This window comes from Myodes glareolus, chromosome 18 (assembly GCF_982192425.1).
Source record: "Myodes glareolus chromosome 18, mMyoGla1.1, whole genome shotgun sequence".
Taxonomy (NCBI): Eukaryota; Metazoa; Chordata; class Mammalia; order Rodentia; family Cricetidae; genus Myodes; species Myodes glareolus.
This window is the reverse complement of record NC_142043.1, coordinates 56,358,892-56,382,333: the sequence shown is the minus strand read 5'-3', so window position 1 is coordinate 56,382,333 and position 23,442 is coordinate 56,358,892. Positions and strand designations below refer to the sequence as shown.

General features: G+C 44.7%; 1 protein-coding gene across 3 annotated transcripts in view; it reads left to right on the top strand.

Annotated features, from left to right (window-relative positions):
• Bicc1 (BicC family RNA binding protein 1) overlaps nucleotides 1-23,442 on the top strand; it is a 219,708-nt gene that overhangs the window by 99,972 nt on the left and 96,294 nt on the right. For all 3 annotated transcript variants that reach the window (XM_085679745.2, XM_085679744.2, XM_085679746.2), the window contains exon 3: nucleotides 22,719-22,788. In XM_085679745.2, coding sequence (XP_085535871.2) covers nucleotides 22,719-22,788 — 70 coding nt within the window. The remainder of the gene's footprint in view (nucleotides 1-22,718; nucleotides 22,789-23,442) is intronic.

Below are 23,442 nucleotides of genomic sequence, written 5' to 3'. Positions count from 1 at the left end.
AGAGGCCAAAGTGTGGGCCCCTCCTCCCCTCACCCCGGCTTTCAGAGGCCATGAGGAATGTCCACCTTGAGTGTTTTCCAGGCTGGAATGACTGTGGTCAGGCCATAAGCTGTGTGACCTTAATTGCCCATTTGTCTGGAAGTTGGAGTGAAGCCAGGCTCCACTCTAAGGGAGATGCTGACTTTCCCTGCATTGGAAGAGCGAGGCGGGTCCTCTGACTTGCCTCTGTTTGGCACCAGACCATCTGTCTATATTGAGAGCCTGAGCAGAAAGGACCCAGCGCACACTGGACTTGTGGCTAGAGGTCATTGCCCTCAGATGGGGACATGGGGAGATTGCTCCCAGCCTCTGTGCTTCCTTCCATCCTGCTTATGTGGCCTGCTGTTAACTTGCCAGCATGCGCGCTGTGTCCATATGGGATTCTCTCTCTTTGCTAGGGAGGCGGGCATCAAACTTGCAGCCTCTGATAGTAACCATCCCAGCCCTGGGCTCTGACATTCCACATTCCAATCCTACTCTTGGCTTGCTTATTTCCCCTTTAATTTTCCTTCTGAGACTCTGTTGGAGGCTTTTGTTTCATCTGTGTGTTTAATAACCCCGTGCTCATGCTGATCCCCACAGCCTATACTTTGAAGGCTCCCCCACCCCCCGCTCATCTGATGACTAGTGTTGTACCCCAGAATAAGTGACGACCATGATTTATAGGAGCTCAGGATCGCAGGACCTGTCCAGCTTTCTGCACACTTTGAAATCTTGTGTGAGGTTTGTATGACTAAGATAAAAATGGCTTTGCCTGGCCAGCAAGATGGCTTCGTGGGTAAAAGCACCTGCCCTCCAAGCCCCCTAACTTGTGTTTAATCCCCTGGACCCATGTGATAGATGGAGAGAGCTAATTCTCATAAGTTGTCCTCTGACCACCGCATAGGTGCTGAGGCACATACAGCCCCCTCTCACCCATATGTGATAAAAACCTATGAAAAGGTATTTCTTTACCATAACAGGATTAAGATGTTGAAAGATAAGGTAATTGCTTGGTGGAGTCCATGGCATGAAAACGTAAAGAAGCACCCGGCGGCCACTCCGAGTTCAGGAATTATGATGGAATGCCTATTTAAAATCCACATTGGTAGGTCTGAAGAGAAAGTGGGGGTATGAGAGGCGATTAACAAACAACGGGAAGCCTGCTCATCAGCTGGTGGAGATGCCACCTTGAGTCTTCTAAGCGGCTGGGCTCACCTGTGTGAATGAAGAAGCTAGCCAGGACCGAGCCACGCTCCTGTGAGCTGTGAAGTGCCAGTCTTCCAAATGCAATGGAAGTAAAGCCTCAAGGCAATGCTCAGTCATGGCTCCTCTCAGAAGTAGATCCTGGAGATTCATGAGTCTTGCCCTTTGCAGTAGGCCCGGCAAGTGTTTTAACTCACAGATTCCTCGTGTTTTCTTGGGCTAGTGACTGGGGCTCCATACCCAGGATCCCAAGGTGCCCTTCTGTGTATGACAGCGGATGGTTGTGTAGCAGAGCCAGGAAGTTCACGTTTCTCACACAGTGCATGGACCTGTGACCACGGTGGTAGCAGAAGGGTTACCTGCGCCCGGCCACCTTCATGGTGAATTTTGATGTGCCCACCGTAGGTACTCAGAAAATGTTTATTTATTTTGGCTTGGCGCTTTTAAGCATGATCCGCCTAAAATGGCCAGGTTTGAAATGGCACGTTACTCTGTCTTGAAATTAATTTTAAAAGAAATTTTATATGGGTATCAAATGTCAAAGGTTGGAAGGGACTTTAGAGTCCTGCTTTGTTAAGCATTTTTGTTTTGTGATTTGGAGGGAGAAGAATGCATAAAATTGTTAGTGTCTGCTGGACTGTTGCTTGTATTTACTTACTTTATTTTAGATTTCTTAAATACATCCTATCCATGTGGTGGTGGTGGAGGTGGAGGAGGAGGAGGAGGAAGAGGAGGCGGTGGTGATGGCAAGGATGACGATGATGGTAGAAGTATCATGCCTAGAACAGTGTACAGTGATGTCCTTTCTTGAATTTCTTTGTTGTTATTTTCTAATTCATTGTGTGCACACACAGTGCTGAGCCGAGTTTCCTCAGGGTCATGCTACACTGGAATATTCTGTTTTAACCTTGAAAGTAGAATCATCCAGAAAACAGATCTGTGCACAGTCCGTTTTGACTAACTGTGGATGAAACTTTTCTAAAGTCACTTGGAATATGGTCTTTAAAAGCCAGTCTTCTACAACATGTGTAGAAGGCTTAGTTGACAAGAATCAAGATTGATGGGCGATGCTGCTGACAGAGTTGCCGGATTTCATAAGAGGATGAATGTATCTTCCCTGAGCTGGGCAGAGACAAATGCTGCCCTGAGTTGGCCAAGTAGTCAGAAATAGTTTGGGGATTCATGGAGTTGTCTCCCAGATTCCAGGGCTGTTGCATCATCTCAGTGGATCTGGTTTGTTTTCAGTTCTTTCTGAAACGGTGCCCTGCTGATGGGACAAATATCCAATAAATCACACCCACATGGAGACGGAACACTCAAGACAGCCCCGTCCTCTCGTCAGGCATCTGACTGTGCGTTTTTGTTCTGAAGTATACCTTGATCCTCATGGCAAATGTGGCTTTCACTCTTAAGAATATATGAAGCCTGAGATCAAATCAAGAGTGGAGAATGGCTGGCCTGGCCTTCTTCTGTAGATGCTGAAGCTGTGGGTCCTTCTGGAACTGAAGTTCTGCACGTCCTTTGATGAGGACCCTGTTTTGCTTTGTCTCAGTATTTATGTGTGTAGCCAGTGCAGACTTTTGACTTGATGAGAAAACATCACCTCGTAGATTGGGGGTTTTCATCAGTTTTGTCTTCCAGGACTTTCGTCCCTTGGGCTCTTTGATCCGAGAATGCAGTTCTGTCCCTTACTTCATGTTTTCACAGCCAGCGAAAGGATGAAAACAAACCGCCCTCTGTACTCTGCTGAGACGCCTTCCAAACTCGAGTAGATTGCACGCAATCTTAACAGTATCGCCATTGTGGCTTATCAGGTCAAACATTGGTTAAACATGTATTTTGAGCATTTTTATTTTATTTTGTCTATTTTTTTTGACACAGGGTCTTGTTAGGGAGTCCAAGTGAGCCTTGAACTCACTGGGTGGCCTAGGTTGGCCTTGAACTCACAGTCATACTGTATTGACTTTCCCAGTGCTGAGGTTACAGGTGTCCACCATGATGACCAACTCATTGTGTGCAATGAGCAGCAAAGACCTGCCTGGGATTGGCTCTATGACTGGCATAGCATTATAAGCCCCATTGCAGCCTTGTCTATTTTAGTGACCCCATCCTAACCAGATATTATTGTCAAGATGGCTGCGTCTCAGAGGTAGATATTACCCTATGCTCCCGTGCTTTCCAGCTGTTCCCAGTCATGCCTATTGATGAATGCTTATTTTCAAATGTTTTTCACTTTGAGTTGGAGGCAAGTCACCCTGTGTAAACAAGCCTGGCTCTGAACTTACTCTAGCCCAGGCTAAGCTTGAACTGATAGTATCCTCTTGCTTCAGCCTCCTGAATGCTGGGCTTACTGATGTTCTCCAACACACTTGCCACACTGCATTATTCTCGAAATCCCACCTCAACTGCCATCATTTCCAGCAGGTCTGTGATCATAGGGTCTGGAAGCTGTCCTGTGAAGTGCTGTGGGTCTCTGGTGCTACTTGCTGAAGCCTTGGGCCACGTGTGGCATTGTGTTCTCAGACGTCGCAGCCATTTTCTTTCCCCCTTCCTGGCTAGGAGCCTATGTAAAAAGCACTCATTAAATTGAAGTTAAAGTGGAGTCCATTCTGCTAATAGAGTTCTAATCTCATTCTTAGAATGTTGTTTCTTAGCCGGCCTTCCTGGAAGGTGAGAAGGCAGGGTTTCATCATCCTTAGTGGATTAACTTTATTTCTAGCTAGTCCACTTCGCTTAATGTTACTCAAGAGTCGAATAGCACAGAAATCCTCAGCCACCTTGGTGTCCCCATTCATCCACATAGCGCCCTCACCTGCTCATGGCCCCGCCTCATCACTGGAAAAGTGCAGTCCCGCAGTGCCATGCTTCCCATCTGACATGTCCCCCTAAGGCTCACATGTGACTCTTGCTCCCCAGCTGGTGGTACTGTTTGAGAAGGTTCTGAAACCTGGCGAACGGGGCTTGCTTGGCTGAAGCAGGTCATAGGGAGCTATTCTGGAAGGCTATATTCGGCCCTGCTTCCCATGTGACTCCCTACTTCCTGGAGTCCCGTAATAGGACCAGCTGTGGGCTATCGGTTACTCCTGATGCCATAACTGGGCTCTGCACTGCGTCTTTCTTTCCATGATAGATGAGACCCTTCAAAGCCACGGACCAAATAAATCTTTCCTTACTTAAGTTGTTGCTGTCAGGTCTTCACAGTGGTGCTGGGTAACTCATGTAGCCCACCTTTCTAACCTGTGGCGTTTGGTATGTCTTTTTAAATATAAAGTTGCTAAGGTTTCTGTTTCAAAGTTCGTCACTGTGCTAGAGAGCCAGTCGGGTATTCCCAGGTGTACGTGGTTCTAATGGTTTCATTTCCTGCATCATCAGGGTTGGAAGAGTTCCTGGCAAGGGGAGGAGCTAGTTCACTGGCCACAACCTGGTGCTGGCGGTGTATTCTAAGGGCGTGTGACTTCTTAGGGGAGCTGATGCTGCTCATGTTCTGAGCCTCTCAGGCTCTCTCAGGCCTGTCCCAGCTTTTGCTTCTTAACTGGTTTCAGAAGCCCATTCTGTGTACTTTCTACCCGGGGGTTAGAAATGACATTTAAAGAGGTCAGGCAGCTGCTAGCCCCCCCCCCCACCTCCTCTAGGACTATGGAGGGAGATATGGCGGAGAACCATGGTCAGGTGGGTCACTGTCCAAGCCCCAGAGCTAACAACAGCCAGAAGTATTATAGGCATGCTCAGAAGTGCTGGCCAAGGTGCGTGGTTCATGCCAATCTGAGGATTTCCATCTGCTTTCTGTTTTCTGGAGTCTGTTAAGTTAGTTGTTACTATCTCCACAGTGTTCGGATTCAATCGTTAAAACAAAGGTATAGAGTTACCTACATATCCTGTGTTCGTCCTGTTTCACTCAGTTGCTGGCCCGAGCTCACTCGGCAGAGATTGCATGGCACAAGTTTCAGTTACTTAATGTCTTACGTAGTGGAAAATAACTGAAGTCATTGGAGGGTAACTTAAGTCCTTTAAAATACACTTAAAATTGGATTAAGTATTATTGAGCTCATACAGATTTCAAACCTGATGAAATTTAGGCTAAAAAAAAAAGTTTTAGGAATAGTGTAGTGGTAGTCAAGTGGAGGTAGAGACGGGGGGGGGGGGGGATTGGGAGTTCAAGGTCACTCTCAGATAGAGACACAGTAAGTTCAAGGCTAACCTGAGGTCTATAAGACCCATCTCAAAAAACAAAAACAACAACAAAAAAATGTGTTGGAGTGTTGCTCATTTTACTAAAGATTGATGTGTGTGTGTTTTCTTTATTTAGTATACCTGACGTAGATTTCAGTGACTATGCAATTAATCTTACCTAAAAAACAAATACCGTCAGCATGGGCCCTGGGAATCTTCTGTGATAATACGTAAAGTCAGTAAATAAGTGAAGTAAAAAGATTAAGATCATAGGGGCCAAGCAAACGTAGTTTTTCCTTAATGTTATCTGTAGGAATTAAAATCTTTCAAAGCTTCTTAGGCAAAAAATAATCTTTTCTCTGTGGTAAAAGATAATTGTTAATCTATGCAAAACTAGGGATTGAACCCAGAGCCTCATAGCTACAAGCACGCTTCTGCTGATCTGTGGCCTCTGATAATTCCGTTCTTAAACACCTGAATGAGATGCATGTTTAAAGGAGATTTGTCTTCCAGCGACAGAAACAGGGAGTGTATCCGACAGTGTCGCCTTTCCAGTCTCACCTTAGCAACCTGAAGCCCCTGTCAGCTCAGCTTCCGTCGCAGGCCTCTCTGTGTAAACAGTGAAGCGCGCCTCTCAGTTTGAATGTGGAAAATCGCCTCTTGAAAAGTGAAGACCGTCCACCAGAAATACCAAGTGCTGTGGCTAGAATGACCAGTCGTTGATTCCTTTTATTGTATTTCTTAAAGGTGTATTTTTGTTTGTTTGTGTGAGTGCATGCCACATTTTGTACAGGAACCAGCCACAGAGGCCAGAAGAGGGCATTGGATTCCTTGGACCTGGAGACACAGGTGGTTGTCAGTTGCCTGACATGGGTGCTGGGAACTGAACTCTTGTCCTCTAGGAGAGTAACAAGTGAGCTTCTCTTGGTCTTTGGCGTTACAGTGAAGAGCTGTGACCATGGCACAGGTTGCTTCAAGGCTTTCCTGTCTCTTAGGCCTTGTCTTTGGAAATGTAGGGCAGGCTCATTATATTGAACGTATTATACTTTCATATGGTTCACCTTATACACGTATACACTGTCGTGAGGAAAAATAGAGATTATTTTAAAGCAGTCTGATGAGAGGATGGAAAAATAATTGAACTTTATGAACATTTAGTTACATGTAGAACGCTCACATTAGGTGAGATGGTTACCCATCCCTGCTCTTTTGGAGATGGGAACTTGTGCAATGCGGTTGTGATGGCTAGTGTTCAAATAGTGCCTTCCACATCATCAGCCCCAATCATCAGGATTTGCTCAGTCAATTAAGGGAAGGAAAAACTTAACTAAAAACATTTATTCCAAAGAGTAGTTTCTCTCCTGCTAGCCACGAGCACCTGGTATAAACTGATCTCTGCGGTTTCTTTGTTAGGTCCCACCTTTCCAACAAGGCCATTATTTGATGTTTATTTCATCCGTGCAGAGGCCCGACCTGGATTCGAGCATCATCCCTTATCCCTCTGTAGGCAGAGTCTTTGAGGCAGGGTCTCTCACCAAACTGGGCACTGTCTGCATTGGCTGGACGGGCATGCCAGTGAACTCTCAGGATCTATGGGTCTCCCTTACCACTCCCACCAAGTGCTGGGGCTACAGGCATGCGCAGCCATGCACAGCTTTGCAGATACTCACCCAAGTAGAAAAGCATAATGTGCTGGCTAGTTTTATGTCCACTTCACATAGCTAGAGTTATCTGAAAGGCGGGAGCCTCAACTGAGAAAATGCCTCCATAAGATACAGCTTAGGACATTTCTTTTTAAAATTAGTGGTTGTGATGGTGCCGCCCCTGGATACATGGGCCTGAGTTAGATAAGAAAGCAGGCTGAGCAAGCTGTGAGGAGCAAGCCAGTCAGCAGCACCCTTCCATGGCCTCTGCATCCACTCCTGCCTGCAGTTTCCTGCCCTGTTTGAGTTTCTGCCTTCACTGCTTTTGTTGGTAAACTGTTCTGTGGCGCTGTGAGTTTCCTCTCCAGGTGGCTTTTGGTCATGGTATTTCATCCCAGCAACGGCAATACCAAGACACACAGAGTCCCTGGTCCATAGTCACCGTTTTACCAGATCTTCAGAGATTCATCTAGATCAGTGATTCTCACCCTTCCTAATGCTGCAACTCTTTAATACACTTCCTCATGTTGTGGTGACGCCCCCCAACCATAAAATTATTTTCACTGTTACTTCATAACTATAATTTTGCTCCTGTTATGAATCATAATGTGAATATCTGTGTTTTCCTATGGTCTTAGGCAACCTCTGTGAAAGGATCATTTGACCCCCAAATGGGTCATGACCCACAGTTGAGAACTGCTGATTTAGCTGCTTAGCCATATCATCTGCTTATTGTTTGTGCTCCTGGGTAATGATATGTTGCATAAATGTACACTTCTTATATTTATACATTTACACTTACTATTCATTTCGTTTGTGTGCGTGGATATATGTGGGCACTTGTGCTATAAGGTGCGCAGCTTTCCAGAGTGGCTTCTGCTTTTCTGCTGTGTGAGTTCTAGGGATCTAATTATCATCAGAATTCTCAGAATTGCTGGCAAGCTGCCACGCACCGCGGCCCTGGTCTGTGCTCTATGCGCTAGACCCCAGGAAAGGGGCTGGAGGTTGAGAATACTCATGCAGAGACAGACCGACCACAGACCTTCAATCACTGGTACCAAAAGCCCCACTTTAGTAGCACCATGGAGGCTTAAATACACTGTAGCCAATGGCCAACAGGTGAAAATTCCATCCTCTGATCCTCTAGGCAAAGCACAGCCTTTAGTTACTTCAATTAGAAGGCTCTAGCAGGGAAGAGCAGCTGAAGGCCAGGAACCCAATTGGTCCCAACAGCAAGCACCTTTCCCTGCTGAGCCATCTCGCCCGCACGAAAAGTATAATTCTTCAGAAATACTTCTTCCAGATGATGGGCAGTTGAGTTGCTTTCCGCTCATGGTTGTTATGACCTACAACCCACAGACAGACTTTTGTGTGGCCGTGCATTTTTATTTCTTTCAGATGGGAGCTTGTGGTTCCTGGACTGTAGCGTAAGCATATTTTATTTTGCCAGCAAATGTCACATTGCTCCCTGAAGTGGATGGCTAAATTTGGATCTGGACCCACGGTAGATGAGAGTTGTGGTTGTTTTATATCCTTGCCAGCACTTGGTAGTGTCAGTCTCTTTAGCGTTAGCCATTCTAGTGGGCATGCTGTAGTTTCTGGTTTGTGGGCCTCATTTTCATTCTTCTAGTACCAAAGTCACTGAATGTCCCCCTTCCCCCGTGTATTCAGTGGCCATTCTTAGTTTCTTTTGTGAAGTGTTGGTTCAGTATTTCTCCATTAGTTCGTTAATTAATTCATAAGAATACTTCATCAGCTGTGGGTTTGGGAAACACTCTCGCTAAACTGTAGTTTTGATATACATTTCATAAATTTTCCACTGGACTCTCTTTCGTAGCGTTCATCTCTCTGGTAAAATCTCTCTTTCCCATACACATGTTGGTGATATTTTGGTAACATGTTGTGTTTTTTTTAATAAAGATCCTCTCAGGATTTTGAGATCTGTTTCCATTGACTGCTGTCTATTGATGACGGTTCCTATAGTTTATGTTTTGCATTTATTTTTTTAAGTAAATGTCACATATGGTATGTCAAAGAACAATGGAGATCATCTTAATTAGTGTTCTATTATTATGAAGAGGCATCATGACCACAACAACTCTTATAAAAGAAAGAAAAACAATTAATTGGTATGGTTTACGGTTTCAGAGGTCTAGTCCATTATCATCATGGTTGGAAGCATGGTGGTTGGTGTGCAGGCAGGCAGGGTGCTGGAGAAAGAGCTAAGTGGTCTATATTTTGATCTGCAGGGAGCAGGAAGAGAAACTCCCTGGGCCTGATTTGGGCTTTCGAAACCTCAAAGCCTACCTTCAATGGCACACTTCCTTCAGCAAGGCCACATCTCTTAATCCTTCTCAAGTAGTACCACTCCCTGGTGACTAAGAATTCAATTAGATTCAAATAGATGAATTTATGGGGGGCATTCTTATTCAAACACCCACAGAAATGTAGGTGTATCAAGTCAATCCTAGTTGAAAAATTCCTGACCTGATAATCTCAAATCATGACTCCGCCAATCTATTTCTTTTTACGACAGAATGCTGTAGATTTTGTTGCATTGTAGATTTTGTGTTTTCTGATTAGGGATGCTATCCCGACTAGTCTCAGTTGGCAGTCTGAGTCAGAAGCAAACCCTCTTTTCCTTCAGTTACTTCTGTTAAGGTGTGTTGTCATAGCAGCAAAAAAGGTAAGACAGATGCACAACTAGGAAATACCTACCAAGCGAGCCACTCTCACGAGGGACAGACAGTCCACCTGTGCTCCCAAATAGCTACTTCTCTTTTCCTCCAGGTTCTTAAGGTGGGGAGCTTGTCAGTACTGTCAGTGGTGGAGCAGGCTTTGACATTTGTTGCTATGGTTACTGTGATTATAGCATGAACTTCGTATTTGTCCAGTGGTGCCCTGCTACCACCACCTTAAACTCAGTGTGAGAACGTTTGGGGTTTTTTCTCCCTCCCTCCCTCCCTCCCTCCCTCCCTTCTTTCTTTCTTTCTTTCTTTGTTTCTTTCTTTTTTTGCATTTCTTGTCACCCTCAGCCTCCAGCACTCCAGCTGCCTCCCCTCTTGTGTTTCTTAGACTCTGTCATCAGGTGCAGGATTCCTTCATAGTGGAGAAGGAGTTGGGGTTGGGGCAGGGGTTGGAATCTTCCCTTTTAAGCTCCTGGGATTTAAGGAAGCAGCTTGGTTAGTGGTTGCCTCTCATAAATATTTTTTAAAATAATTGAAAAGAAGAGCAACTCTGATAGTATCTCATTTGCTCAATATGTGTTTGGATAACAACTTTTGTGACTGTGAGCCCCACCAGAAATGTAAAAATTTACAAAGTCATATTCAGCCACTGGTGTCAGTTTAGAATTTTGGCTAGAGAAGACGCAACTCATGATTTTTGACCCATGTTCCCTGCAGCGTAGAGGTGGGTGTAGTTACAGTCAGGGGTGGTCTGAGAGGGTCCCATATGAAACCTGTGTTTCTAGCAGTAGGGTCAATTGGAGAGCCGGATATGGCTGTACCTTAATATACTTAGTAAGAATAAAAAATAAAAACACTGTTGGACAGAGCAGAAGCAATAAACAGGAAACGGAGTGGGCAGCCAGCAGCATTTGCCAAAAAAATATCTGTGACGACCTGGTACTACAGCCTGGCTTTGAAGAGGCCATGTTTGGAAAATACTGTTCAGCCCAGAAATGCATGAGGAGCCAGAGGAAGAAAGATAGACTTCTATGTGATGCTCTGGCCATGAGTGCTTTGGCTTGGGTGTCAGGGGTGGCATTCCAGGGAGACAGAGCCTCTCCCTCTCTGAATTCTGGCTACAGATCTGCAGCCCTGCACTACTGGTGACAGAATTCACAAGTGACATGGTAGATTTAAGGAGTCTTGGGTGAAGACTGTGCTCTGGGCAGATCATGATGCGACCACTAAATCTGAGCAACCTAAGCACAGGTTTTACAGACAAAAGTAAAGATAGATGCGCGTGCCCCATCCCATTGCGGGAAAGAGAAATGGAGTGGCTTGATTCTGGGGTAGTCAGTTAGAGAGAAAGTTACAGCAGACCACTAGAGTGTAGGAAGTCAATTTCTCCCTGCCTCTCTCCCTCCCTGGTTTCTTTCCACGTATCTGGTGACTGTTTCTCAGGGCAGGACAAGGGTGGGTTAAGGGAAACAGAACTGAGATGTGTCAGATAAAGAAGTGTAGCCGTCCCCAGCAGGAGAGGAAGAACAGGCCTTCCAGCCAGACAGGCCAACTCTGCCTGTTTTAATTCGATCGAATCCATCTGTCTAGGGTTAGTTCTTCAGAGCGGATTTTCCTTACCCCTTTCATTTTTATCTCTTCTGTTAATTCTTTTATTTTTGAAATTATAATTACATCATTTCCTTTTTCACCTTCCTCCTTCCAAACGCCTCTGTTGTCTCTTTCAAATTAATGGCCTCTTTTTTCACAGTAATTGTGTATTCTTTCTCTCTCTCTCTCTCTCTCTCTCTCTCTCTCTCTCTCTCTCTCTCTCTCTCTCTCTCCTAAATATAACTAAGCTTCTACTGCTCATATGTGTATGTTTTCAGGGCTGACTCTTTGGTATTGAATAAGCAGTTGGTGTGCTCTTCCCTGGGGAAGATTCTCCCGCTCTCAGCTTTCCTCAGTTGCCTGTAGTCCTTGGTGTAGGGTTGAGGCCTCTTGATCTTTCCCTCATCCGTGTCTCACATTCGGGCAGCCATGTTGGTGAGACTTCATGGCTGTAGCGCCTGACGTTACTAGGAGACACAACCTCACAGCAAACTCCCTGATCCCCTGGCCCGTGTAGTCTTTCTGTCCCCTCTTACAAAGTCGCTTTACCATCTCTTTAGGATTTTTTCAAAGTGAGATGCATGATCTCATATAAAAACAACCCTGTAGTTTGTTCTCTCTTCCCTCTCCATTTCTCAGTCCCCTCCCTCCCCTCCCCCATTCCCTTCTCCACCTTTTCAAGGCCCAAGGGCAAATCGACATGGAGACAGGTGTCTGATACACCTGGAAGAGGAGGTTCGCCTTTCCGTGTTAGTTGAGCCCTTTTAATCCAGCATCCGAGGATACAGAATGAGAGGGAAATGACTTCTAGGCAAAGCCAGGCCTGAGGACCATTCCTGACCCATAGCTCCATACCCCTTCTTTTCCCAAGGCTTAGACGGGGGACACAGCCTGCCTCAAAAGGTCTTACCATTGGCGTGGAGGTCAGTTTATGTACCTAGTAGCCTGTGGGGTGCTCTGTGTGTGTGTGTGTGTGCGTGTGTGCACACGCGCTTGTGTGTGTGCATACCAGGTGCTCAGTAGTGTATCCTGGCTTAGAAATGACCTTTTAGAGCATAATATATTCAACATTGCCAGCACACAGTTTATACAGAGTCAGGTATTTTATGGTCTTCCACTTCTTAAGGAAACATACAAGTGTGCAGACTAGATGTAAAAAAAAAAAAAAAAAGAAAGAAAGAAAGAAGAAAAGTTGTTGAGGAGGAGATCTGTCCTCACTGCAGGAGCTCCCATGCCGCTGGTGTGTGGGGCCAAGTGCACAGACTTACATAATAGGGAGTTTGCAAATTTGCCTTCTCTCTGTTGTGAGTCCTCTCCTGTGACCTTTGCCGGATGAGCTTAGGAAGTTAGCGTGAAACTTACACTTTTCCGCTCAGTGTTTTTCGCCCCCAGACAAATTCAGTGTTTTGAATGTGACCTTTAGGTTTTCCATGGATGAAAAGAGCCTTGAAATTCAGTGGTCTCGATGAGTTCCCCTACATCATTCCTATTTTACGGAAAGTGCCTTTCACGGAAGACCTCGCAGCAGATGCAGCCGAATTGGAAGTCTCCAGTTAGGGAGAACTCAGCTTTATCGCTGCCACTGTCTCCTGAGCCCAGACGCCACCTTTCTCTGTGCACATCGCTTGTGTTGGGCTCGTTACAGTGCCTAGGAAGTTAGGAAGGTGGCTTTTCTTTCCCCTCTAAGATGGTGGGTGTGCCTTGTACAGTATGCTCACAGGTCAGATGGAAGGAGAGTCCAGAAACTCAAGATGGAACCTACCACGAGTTCACTTAACACCCCACCAACAGGATGGTGCTAAGACAAGATAATACCTAATGTTGCTATGTTGCTGTGAAGGGTCAGCAAGCTGCATTTTGGAACTTCATAAATTTTAAAATAAGCAAAATCTGTAAAAAAAACAAAAAACAAAAAACGCCACATGTTGTGGAGGGAGTAGTTGATGGTTTGTCTAATGAGGAGCACTTTAGAGCGGTCATAAGCTTGCTTCTATGCTAACAACAAAATCCCATCTCTGAAAATATGACTGTAGTTTCCCTAATGATGTATATGAATGGCTAGATAATTGTCAGTGCTGCTAAGTGAAAGACCTAAAAATTAGTCTACATGGAAGCGCTTGCCACACGGAAGTCCCTCTAAGAGCCGTGTGACTGACATGGCTATGAGGATTTCGGTTTGCAGTCAGTTTTGGAAATTCGGCGTATAAGCCTTAGTAGAATGATTTGGCTTTATTCTCTGAAGATTAATGTTTAGTAAAACTTGCTGGAGCCTCTCATAGTTGCTCCCACTGCTGCTCTTTGTAAAGGAGGATCTGGGGGTTTTTATTTAATTAAAAACTTCTGTGCATGATAGTAGAAATGAAGGCATTCCTAGGGAAATCTGCAAAGTGTATCAAATGGCAGGTGGTGAATGCTACAGTCACATACCACTTGCATTTCAGAGTCTCTATAACATTAAAGACAGCAAACGGAATCCCGTTTTGTATATAAAAAATTTCCTCTTATGAAAGTTTTATTTATTTCGTGTGTGTGGTTGTTTTGCCTGTAGCTCTGTCTGGGCAGCATGTGGGTATGTGGGTATAGTGCCCAAGGAATCCATAAGAGGGTCTTGAACCTCAGGAATTAAAGTCACAGGTAACTGAGCCACCATGTGGGTGCTTCAAACCGAACCCCTGTCCTCTGCAAAAGCTGCCAGCGCTCTTAGGCGTTGAGATATCTCCTCAGTCCCGCCCCAGCCAGAGTTTCTTTCGTGTGAAAGGTCTTCTTGTTGTTGTTTGTTGGCTCTGTTTTTTCTGGGTCTGCATTCTTTTTGGTAAGTAAGTTCTTCTGGCTGTCTCTCAACATACTCAGGGCTTTCGCTTGCTCGTTGGCATCTGATTGGTTCAACGCTCATCACCTGGGCTATGCTAACATGTGACCAACCAGTTTCCCCTTTTGAATACCCATACCTATAAAACAACACTGTACTTACAGCTGGGAGACTGGGGCTCATCGTAGCTAGGCTAGACGTTATGGATGTGTGAATTCAACCAAAATAGATGGAAGTTTCTGTCCTACCCAGTCCCACAGCCATTCAGTCGTAAAGAAACACCCAGAGGTGTATATTAATTATAAACTGTTTGGCCTGTTAACTCAGGCTTATTATTAACTAGCTCTTACAGCTTAAATTAAACTATAATTCTTAACTATGTTTAGCCACGTGACTTGGTACCTTTTCTTAGTGCAGCATTCTCATCTTGCTTCCTCTGCATCTGCCTGGTGACTGACTCTGTGACTTTCCTCTTCCCAGAATTCTCTTAATCTGGGTTTCCCGCCTGATGACTGGCCAATATGTGTTTTAATATGAGTGACAAATCTTTACAGTGTACAAGAGCTTTGTTCCACAGCAAACCAACTCTGTACTCAGAATACTAATTAACCACACCTAGGTCAGGATCTCTTTGTTTGTAGCCACACCTGTTGTCAACAACTTTGAGAGACCAAGAATAAGCTTTAGTCAAGGTGGAACAGATTCACGTCTCTGGGCCCTGGCAATGCACCCTGAGGGCTGTGTGTTGACATTCTGTGCAGATTTGTCCTGCCCTCTGTTCGAAGTGTGACAACTGTAGCCACCAGATGCCATTTGATCACCTGATCACCATGACGACCCAGTTCTGCTCACTCTAAGCATGTGTGTTGTGTGTTTAGAACTAGGGGTTGGGATGTTTTGTGGGGTGAGGATTATTCTGGGGCCATCCCTGGGTTGCTTCACTAGCAAAGTAAGTGTTGAGGAATAGTCCCTTGACCCTCAGTTACTTCCGTGTTGGTGAGGGGGTGCCTCGGAGTTTGGGCTTTCTGAATGACCTCCTGGTGTGTGGCGCCTTCTTCCTTCTCCAGACTGCAAACCAGGCAGGAAGAACCACATGGTCTTGATTGTGACTGGGCTTGGCCTCATGCTCTGCCACCTACACTATGAATTCTGAGTTCCTCAGCTGCAGATAGGTCTCAGGTATCCTTCCTTCCTTCCTTCCTTCCTTCCTTCCTTCCTTCCTTCCTTCCTTCCTTCCTTCCTTCCTTCCTTCCTTCCTTCCTTTCTGTCTATCTATCTTCCTTCCTACCTATCATCTGTCTGTCTGTCTATCTATCTATCTATCTACCTTCCTACCTACCTACCTATCATCTATCTATCTATCTATCATCTATCTATCTACCTTCCTACCTACCTACCTACCTATCATCTATCTATCTATCTATCTATCTATCTATCTATCTATCTATCTATCTATCATCTATCTATTTACCTACCTACCTACCTTCCTACCTACCAATCTTTCTATCTGTCTGTCTGTCTGCTTGTCTGTCTGTCTATCAGGTTATTATATGAAGCAGAATTAAGAAGGGTGTATGGAAACTATGAATGGGAGAGAAAGTGATGGTCATGAGGAACCAAATGGATTTCTTGGTTTAAAATTAAACTAATGGGACCCTCTAATGTCCCAGCAAAATAAACATCTCTAGCTTTCTGACACCCCTCCTGTGAGAGTTTACTGCATTCTCAACTTCTCTTGCTTGGCTACTTCAGACAGTGACACACACGAAACTAGTTTTCAGTCACTTACATGCAGCAGCCAAGGAAACGGCCTCTTTCATGAGGGTAGCCTGCTTTTCTAGTGATCCAAGGGCCATCAAACCCAGACATGTTGGTCTTTCCAAGAAGCAGGCCGTGTCGGTAGTGCCCAGCTGGTAGCCATTGGGCCAGTGTTCAGTGGATTAGAGTAGAAGTTTCCAGTTGGGGAGTCCAGTGTCCCTATCCTGTAAAGTCAGCGTAAACCTAACTAGCCTTGAGTTGATCTCAGGCTGATTACTCGTCTGTGGACTTTTAACTTTGCACCTGGATTGGAGACTCTGGTGAAATAAGCATGCTGGTAGACAGGCTATTTTTGGTTTGGCGTGGGATCCCTTTACCTGTAACAGAATATTCTGTAATTGCTGCAAACCTGAAGGATGTGTATTTTAGTCATGACTTTCTTCTTGCCCCATGGCATACAAATTGGAAATATGCTGGAGATGGATGAAATTCTGTGATAAACATTGCAGGCTTTAACTGGGATTTTTTTTTTATGTCAGACACTTGTAGAACTTGATAAGATTACACTTGCTTGTTTTGTTCTAACTTTAGTAAGTTTATTTTAGGGTGGTAAAATGACATGAACAGTTCGCTGTAAATCTCTGAAATTAAAAAAAAATAATTGATGGAAATTTCCAAACAGTTAAAAAATTTTCAGGATAAACATTACCACCTCATCCCACCTAAATCTCTCCTCACCCCCACATAAACTCCAGCCAAAACAGAGACATGTCATTTCCTATTTATTCAGGATTCTTTTTAAGAAGGGATTCATTTATTTATTACGCAGTGTTTTGCCTGCGCATATTCCTGTAGGCCAGAAGAGGGCACCAGATCTCATTATAGTTGGTTGTGAGCCACCATGTGGTTGCTGGAAATAGAACTCAGGACTCTGAAAGAGCTTCCGGTGCTCTTAACCTCTGAGCCATCTCTCTAGTCCAAAGATCCTTATAACAGAATAGTGGGACTCTAGTCTTGGGGGATGTAACTTTACTCTCTCTCTCTCTTTTTTTTTTTTAAATAAAGATTTAAACAAGAGTGTGTGTTTTTATCTGCATCCCATGCCTGTTAATTGAACTCAAATCCATGGCTGGCTAGGTCATAGGACCTAGGGAGGAACTTGGCATTCTTATCTTGCTAAATGGACGTAGAAATAAACTACTCCCTATTTATTTATTTATTTGTTGCGGGGAATAGTATAGAGACCTAAACTGGCTAAGTCCCAGAGAACGAGAGACAGTGGTGTGCACAGCTCTAAGTGGGGTATCCCCCTCTCCCGGGGCACAGCAGTTGTTGCAGAAGAGGGGGCAGAAAGACTGTAAGAGGCAGAAGTAGTGGATGTCTGCACTGAAACAGTGCTTGCTGGGCACAGCAGGGCCATTGTCCACATGAATTCATAGCCGCTATGACTACATGCATGCTCTCTGTACATGGTCAAGCCAGGCAAGACCACATACAGGCAGCGCTAAGAGGAAGTAATGAGAACACACGAACCTGAAAGGGAAGAAGTGATGAGGGCATAGAGGAGGAATTGGAGGGTTATATGTATGCATGAAATCCTCAATAAAAAAAAAATTCAAAATGTGCATATGAATTAGGAAGTTAAGGTGAGTAGTTTTATATGTTCACAATATGCCTTCTCCATACTCTAATTACTTTCATGTAGTGAAAAATCGATATTCTTAGGAATAATGTTTTTTTGCTATGAATGTTTGCTCTCAACCAAATATGATAGTAGTATAAGTGAGTTGTGACTCACTTATTCATATTCTATAAGTGATGGGCACTTAACAGAATCTTAATGGTTTTTTATTCAGATGGTTATGTTGCAATTCCGTGTCGGTCTTTTGACACAGCAGGGGACACCCACCACCTGTGGATGTGTCTGGCCTCATCTCCAGCCGTCCTGTCACGCATGGGGCCCAGCAGAGGCAGGTTGAGCATGACTGTTTGAGATGGACTTTTCCAAATCTCTTCTGTTGGTCAGAACATAGATTTCTACATGTGGTAAGGGAGCCGAACTAAGGTAGAATGAGTCTTTGAAGACTGTGATCTTTTAATTTACATACATTGTGTGCACAGGAGGCGCTTGCCACCAAGTGTAAAATGATCTGAGTTTAATCCCAGGATGCACTTGATGGAAGGAGAGAACCAACTCCTGAAAGTTGTCATCCGACCTCTGGACCCTCACCGTGAAGGGTGTACCATCCGCCAACTCCTGTGCACGCAATATATGCTAATTATGTAAATGAAAAATAAAAGGTGGATACTGATGGAAGATGATGTATGATAATGACCTCTGGCCTCCATGTACATGTATGCATGGACACACACACACACACACACTCACACTCACAATCTACCTTGAACTCACTTTCAGATTTATTTGTTTTTTGATCTTGTGTCTTTCTTTTTTTTCCCCTTCCTCCAAGGTTCTGTGGCTTGGCATACCTCTGCATTCTGTAGCTTAGCTGACACAATGGTAGTTACAGTTTTATTTCCATAAGGAAGCAGGAGACATTTTAGGCTGTTTCCCAACTCTGAGGTCAGTTTTTACACAGCAGATGACACCAGCCTCCTTATGGGAGAGAGATGGTCAGAATTAGCCACTTAATTCAATTAGTCCTTGGATGGAAACTGAACGTTTCGGACCGAGTATTGACTTACATGCGAACTAAGGCTCACAACAGGGTTCTTGGAAGTGACTTCCTGGTCAAGTTTGTAATAACTAAATGATTTTGGGAAACACACGAGACTCTCTTGAAGAGAATCAGTGTCTCCGCCCACTGTAAAGCCAGAGTTTTTCTCCTATTACCGTAATTAAAAAAAAATGCTTATTTGATGTTTCTAGAAGGTGAGTTGGAGCCAGCGGTTTGTTCTTAGCTCTTTGCTTGTGTGGCATAGAAACAGGCACAGTAAAAGTCACAAAATCCAAAACCAAAGCAAAACCTAGAGTCGTTTTTCTGGAAGTCACTTCAGATAATTTCCTCTTCCTCCTGAGACTGAGATGGTCGTCTTTTCCCCTGGGGGTCTTCATACTGTCTTTCATCTCCATCATCTTCCTGGCTTCATCATTTCCAGTCCCCATTTGGTTCTTAGGACACCGTTTTGCATAGCTTGCATGTCCTTTGAGCTGCTTCGTGTGCTGGTGTCAGCCCCATCCGGGTTCCACTTCTGCAAATCCTGCTTCAGGACTGGGCTTTCTGAACCCTCTTCACCCTTCTTGTCTCTGGCTTTTCTGCTTCTGACTCTGCTGAGATATACCTTTAGAGTATGTGTGCCCTACCATCGCTGAAGAGACTGGTTTGAGTTATCCGCTTAAGTGATAAGCTCTTCAGGGAAGCTTCTGGCTCCCCAGAGGTGGAATGAGTTGCTCCATCCTGCTTAGCTTCTTACTGGTTGTCACTTATCTGTAGCAAGTGACAGCCGGTCACAGGAGCCTCATGGTCTCGGTCTGTGTCTATTTGGGGCTCTTATCATATGCAGATGGCAGGAGATCTGTCTCCTTCCTGGTGGCACAAGCTTAGACACAAAGCCTCTCGTCTGTACTGAAAGATGCTCTTCCCTGTGTGTCATTTTGGCATTCCCTTATGCGCTCTTCCTATGTGAGGGACTATTTCTGCACCCTCTCTCAGCTAGCCAGTTTGTTTGCTGCTAGCTCTCAGCATCAGTCGGCATGTCTTGGGTCAGCATTTCATCTGTCTCCTCGAGTCCTTGTGACTACCCCAGCAGTAGATATTACAAATAACTTTACAGGGATGGAAAACGAGAGAGAGAGAGAGAGAGAGAGAGAGAGAGAGAGAGAGAGAGAGAGAGAGAGAGAGAGAGAACAATGACATAATTTGCTCTGCCTGACCCAGCTAGAAATGGGCTGAGGTGGTACCCGACTCCTGGTGGAGAAGTAGATAAGGGCGTTAGTAATGTCCGTGGCCCAGACATAGCTGGTGCTTGCTGTGTGCAGAGAGTGAGCACAATCTCTATTTTCCCAACTGATCTAGTAAATGCAGAAGGTAAGAGGGTGTTTACTTGACTTAAGGATAAGAAAGGAAGCCAGTAGAGCAAGGAGTAAGGATGATTCTCGCTGGGTGACGTAAAGACGGGGAGAATGGTGGCTGAGCAGGTGATAGCTGAAGGCCCAAGTGTGAGAGGGAGCCTGGCCTTGAACGGTTAGGAAGAGAGACCATTGACTGGTCCTGAAGTGGTGAGGTAGGGAGGGGACATTTACTGGGGGGCTGAGTAGAGGCAGTTGAAGATGATAGTATTTTTTATTTATTCATTTATTTTTTGTTTTTTTGTTCTGCTTTGTTTTTTATTTTTTTATTTTTTATTTTTTGCTTTGTTTTGTTTTTTTCCCAAGGCACGGGGTTTTCCTGTAGTTTTGGAACCTGTCCTGGAACTCGCTCTGTACATCAGACTGGCCTCGAACTCACAGAATCCGCCTGTCTCTTCCTCCCAAGTGGGTGGGATTAAAGGCATGCGCCACCACCGCCTGGCTCTTACTCATTTATTTTTAAAAAGAATTGTTGTGATTATATTTAGGAACAAATACATCCATCTATGGTATGTACTGACAATGGGTCAAAGGTCATGGGTTTGAAGGCGAGCAAGGAGGGATCTAGGGGAGGGTGTGGAGGAAATGGGGAAATGATAAATTATAATCTCAAAAAAAGATTTCTTTAATAAAAGACAAAAAGTATGGTTTTTCCACTATGTGTCTATATGTGCCCCATGTGTGTGCAGCAACCCCAGAGGCTGCAGATGGTTCTGAGCTGCCATGTGGGTGCTGGGAACAGAACCCAGGTCCCCTGCAGGAACAGCAAGGGCTCTAAACCACTGAGAAACCCTCTCTTTTCCAATTAGATTTTAATATTTCTGTAGAGTTGAGGTTGGTTGCCACACTCTGTAATCACAACACTTGGGAGACTGAGACAGGAAGACTACAGATTTGAGGTCAGGATAGGTGAGACCCTGTCACAAAACAGCAAACAACTCTTTCCAGAAAAATACAAAATCAAAATGACGGCAGCATAGAGTTCACTAACCAAATGAATGCTGATGATAACACCTTAGTTCATCAGCAAAGACAAGCAGGCAAGGACGAGGTCTTGGAGTGTGAGGGCAGGAGGTTCACTTTTCTTCTGGGTCAGATCAGTATGTAGACCAAGCAAAGGCAGTGGGGGCTCGCTTTTTGTTTTGTTGCTCTTAAACAGAAATATTTTCCAAGAAAAACAGCAGTGTAGACACGGGGCCAGGCAGCCAGTGAGCAGTCCAAACTAGTCAGCGGCAACATACAAGTGACGTTTGACCTCAGCATCAGGGCCACAGTGGGGTGTGTGGAGCAGCTGAGGGTCCGCTGGCCCAGGCCGCAGCAGGCAACTGTTCTCTGCGCCAGCCGGGGGCTGCCATGAATTCCTTGTGCTGACTCCACCAACTTGTTTAGAAAATCAGAGCTTTGAATCGCTATGCCAGATTCTTGGATCTTCAAGTGCTGGCCCAGCTCCTAACATCCCTGACAATGGATGGTTAGGCTGCCAGCCCGAGACATCTGCAAGCTGGTGATGCTCAGATGAAGGAGACTTGGCAATGGATGCTGGGTGCTAACCATCTAGTCTCATCTAGGATACGGGCCCCAGGAGGAAATAGTTCTGTTAATTGTGTTCTTAATGCATACAGTTGTCTTCACCGTTGATTTATGTAGTTAAATCTAAATCCATATTAGAAAATAAGGCCTGGTGTGGTGGTAGTGCATATTTTTAATCCCAACACTTGGGGAGCAAGAGCAGAGAGGCAGAAGCAGGTGTGTATCTCTGAGGCTAGCCTGGTCTACAAAGAGAGTCCCAAGACTATACAGAGAAACCCTGTCTCGAAAAACAAAACTTAAACATAAATTAAACAAAAATTAAAAATAAAACAAAACGGCCTGTCTTGAGTAACGAATGGTGGTCGCTACTAGAAGTTGCTTGCTCTGGTGTGGGGTGCGTTGTCTATTCGGGTTACAAAGCGAGCAGTCCTGTTGAATGGAGGAGAAGGAAGGAGGGACTCTGATTCCTTTTGGATTTGCTGTCCACTTCATTTGTGCTGTGGTGTCGTCTTCCTTTCCCTGGTGGCCTGGCTAGTCCTTGCCTGCCCTGCTTCCGCTGCCTGCTCTCTGTCTTCCCCCACGTTTTCTGTGCTGTTTTCCCTGTGGTTCCGTGTCTCCTGCTGGGATTATCTGCATGTATGGGTGGGAAAACTGTAGTTCGTAGCCCACGAGAAGGATGCCGAGAAATGCAGCTTCGTGAAGGGGTGCCGTGTGTAGAAGCCTTTCGTTAGTTTTAATGAAATACACATGTGCCCAGAGTGAGACGTTTTGTTTTTTGGGGGGGGGGTGGGAAATCTTCATTTAATATGGCTTAACTCATAGTTTTGTGTTAGAAGAATCATGTCTGGTGTACTGACAATGGTCTTGGGTGATTTTTGTTCAGTACAAGCGTCTCCGATGGTCCTGGCAACGAGCTGAGTTAATTACTTGTCCATGGTACTTTTAGGTCTTGTTTCTGTTAAAACTCTGGAATCGGGGAGAGAACAACACACAGACTTGGATACTTTCAGTAGATTAAGGGCGTAGAAAAACACATCTCCTATTCTCCCTCAAGCCTTTTTTTTTTTAAAGTTTGCATTGCTTTAAGCTGAAATCATTTTGTTATATCAATACAAAGCAAGACACATGAAAATAATTTTTTTAATGTGTGAAAAATCTTATCTGTAAATACAAGTTCTTAATTGAGTCAATATTTTTTCTCTTAATTGCTGACTCAGATCATGGAAGAGACAAACACGCAGATTGCCTGGCCATCCAAACTGAAGATCGGAGCCAAATCCAAGAAAGGTAATTTGGGCAGGGGAGTAAGTTCTGACTCAAAAGTGAGATTATGGAGCCGGTGCACATTGTTGCTGGAGAAGTAAGCCTTTGCTCTGCTCGCTTTTGTCCTCAGTTACTTGACAGATAGCCGTACTCGGGGAGGACTTGAGTGATCAAAATAAACAGGCAGCTTTGCAACAGCCGAAAAATGTTTGAATAGCAGTGTTCGAATAAAAATGTCTCCATAAAAGATCTTACCGGTAACCTGCGATCCAAAGAATGTCTGTCCGATCAGTAGCCATGAGGAATGGCAGATCTACACGGGATGGTAGCCTGTGTCCCACCATCTAAACTTTAAAGTCCTTCTGTTGTCACTGCCAGACTTAAGAGCTGTTGTATCCTGTGCCTTTCTTTCATGTGAATGAACCCTAGACGTCCTTTCTGAAAGAACTCTCACCATCTACCTGACCACACTGCGTTGTAGATCGGACATTCCTCTGCCTTATGCCGTAGGAGAGCTGCCTAGAGATGGGAAGAGACCGCTCACTTAACTTTTTTTCCCCCCTAGAATTATATAGTACTTTTTTCCCCCCTAGAATTTTATTTGGCTTTCCAGTATGCATACTTAAGAATGTTTTTTTCTTGTGCAAATATACTCTTGTTTCAACAATTTTACTGTGT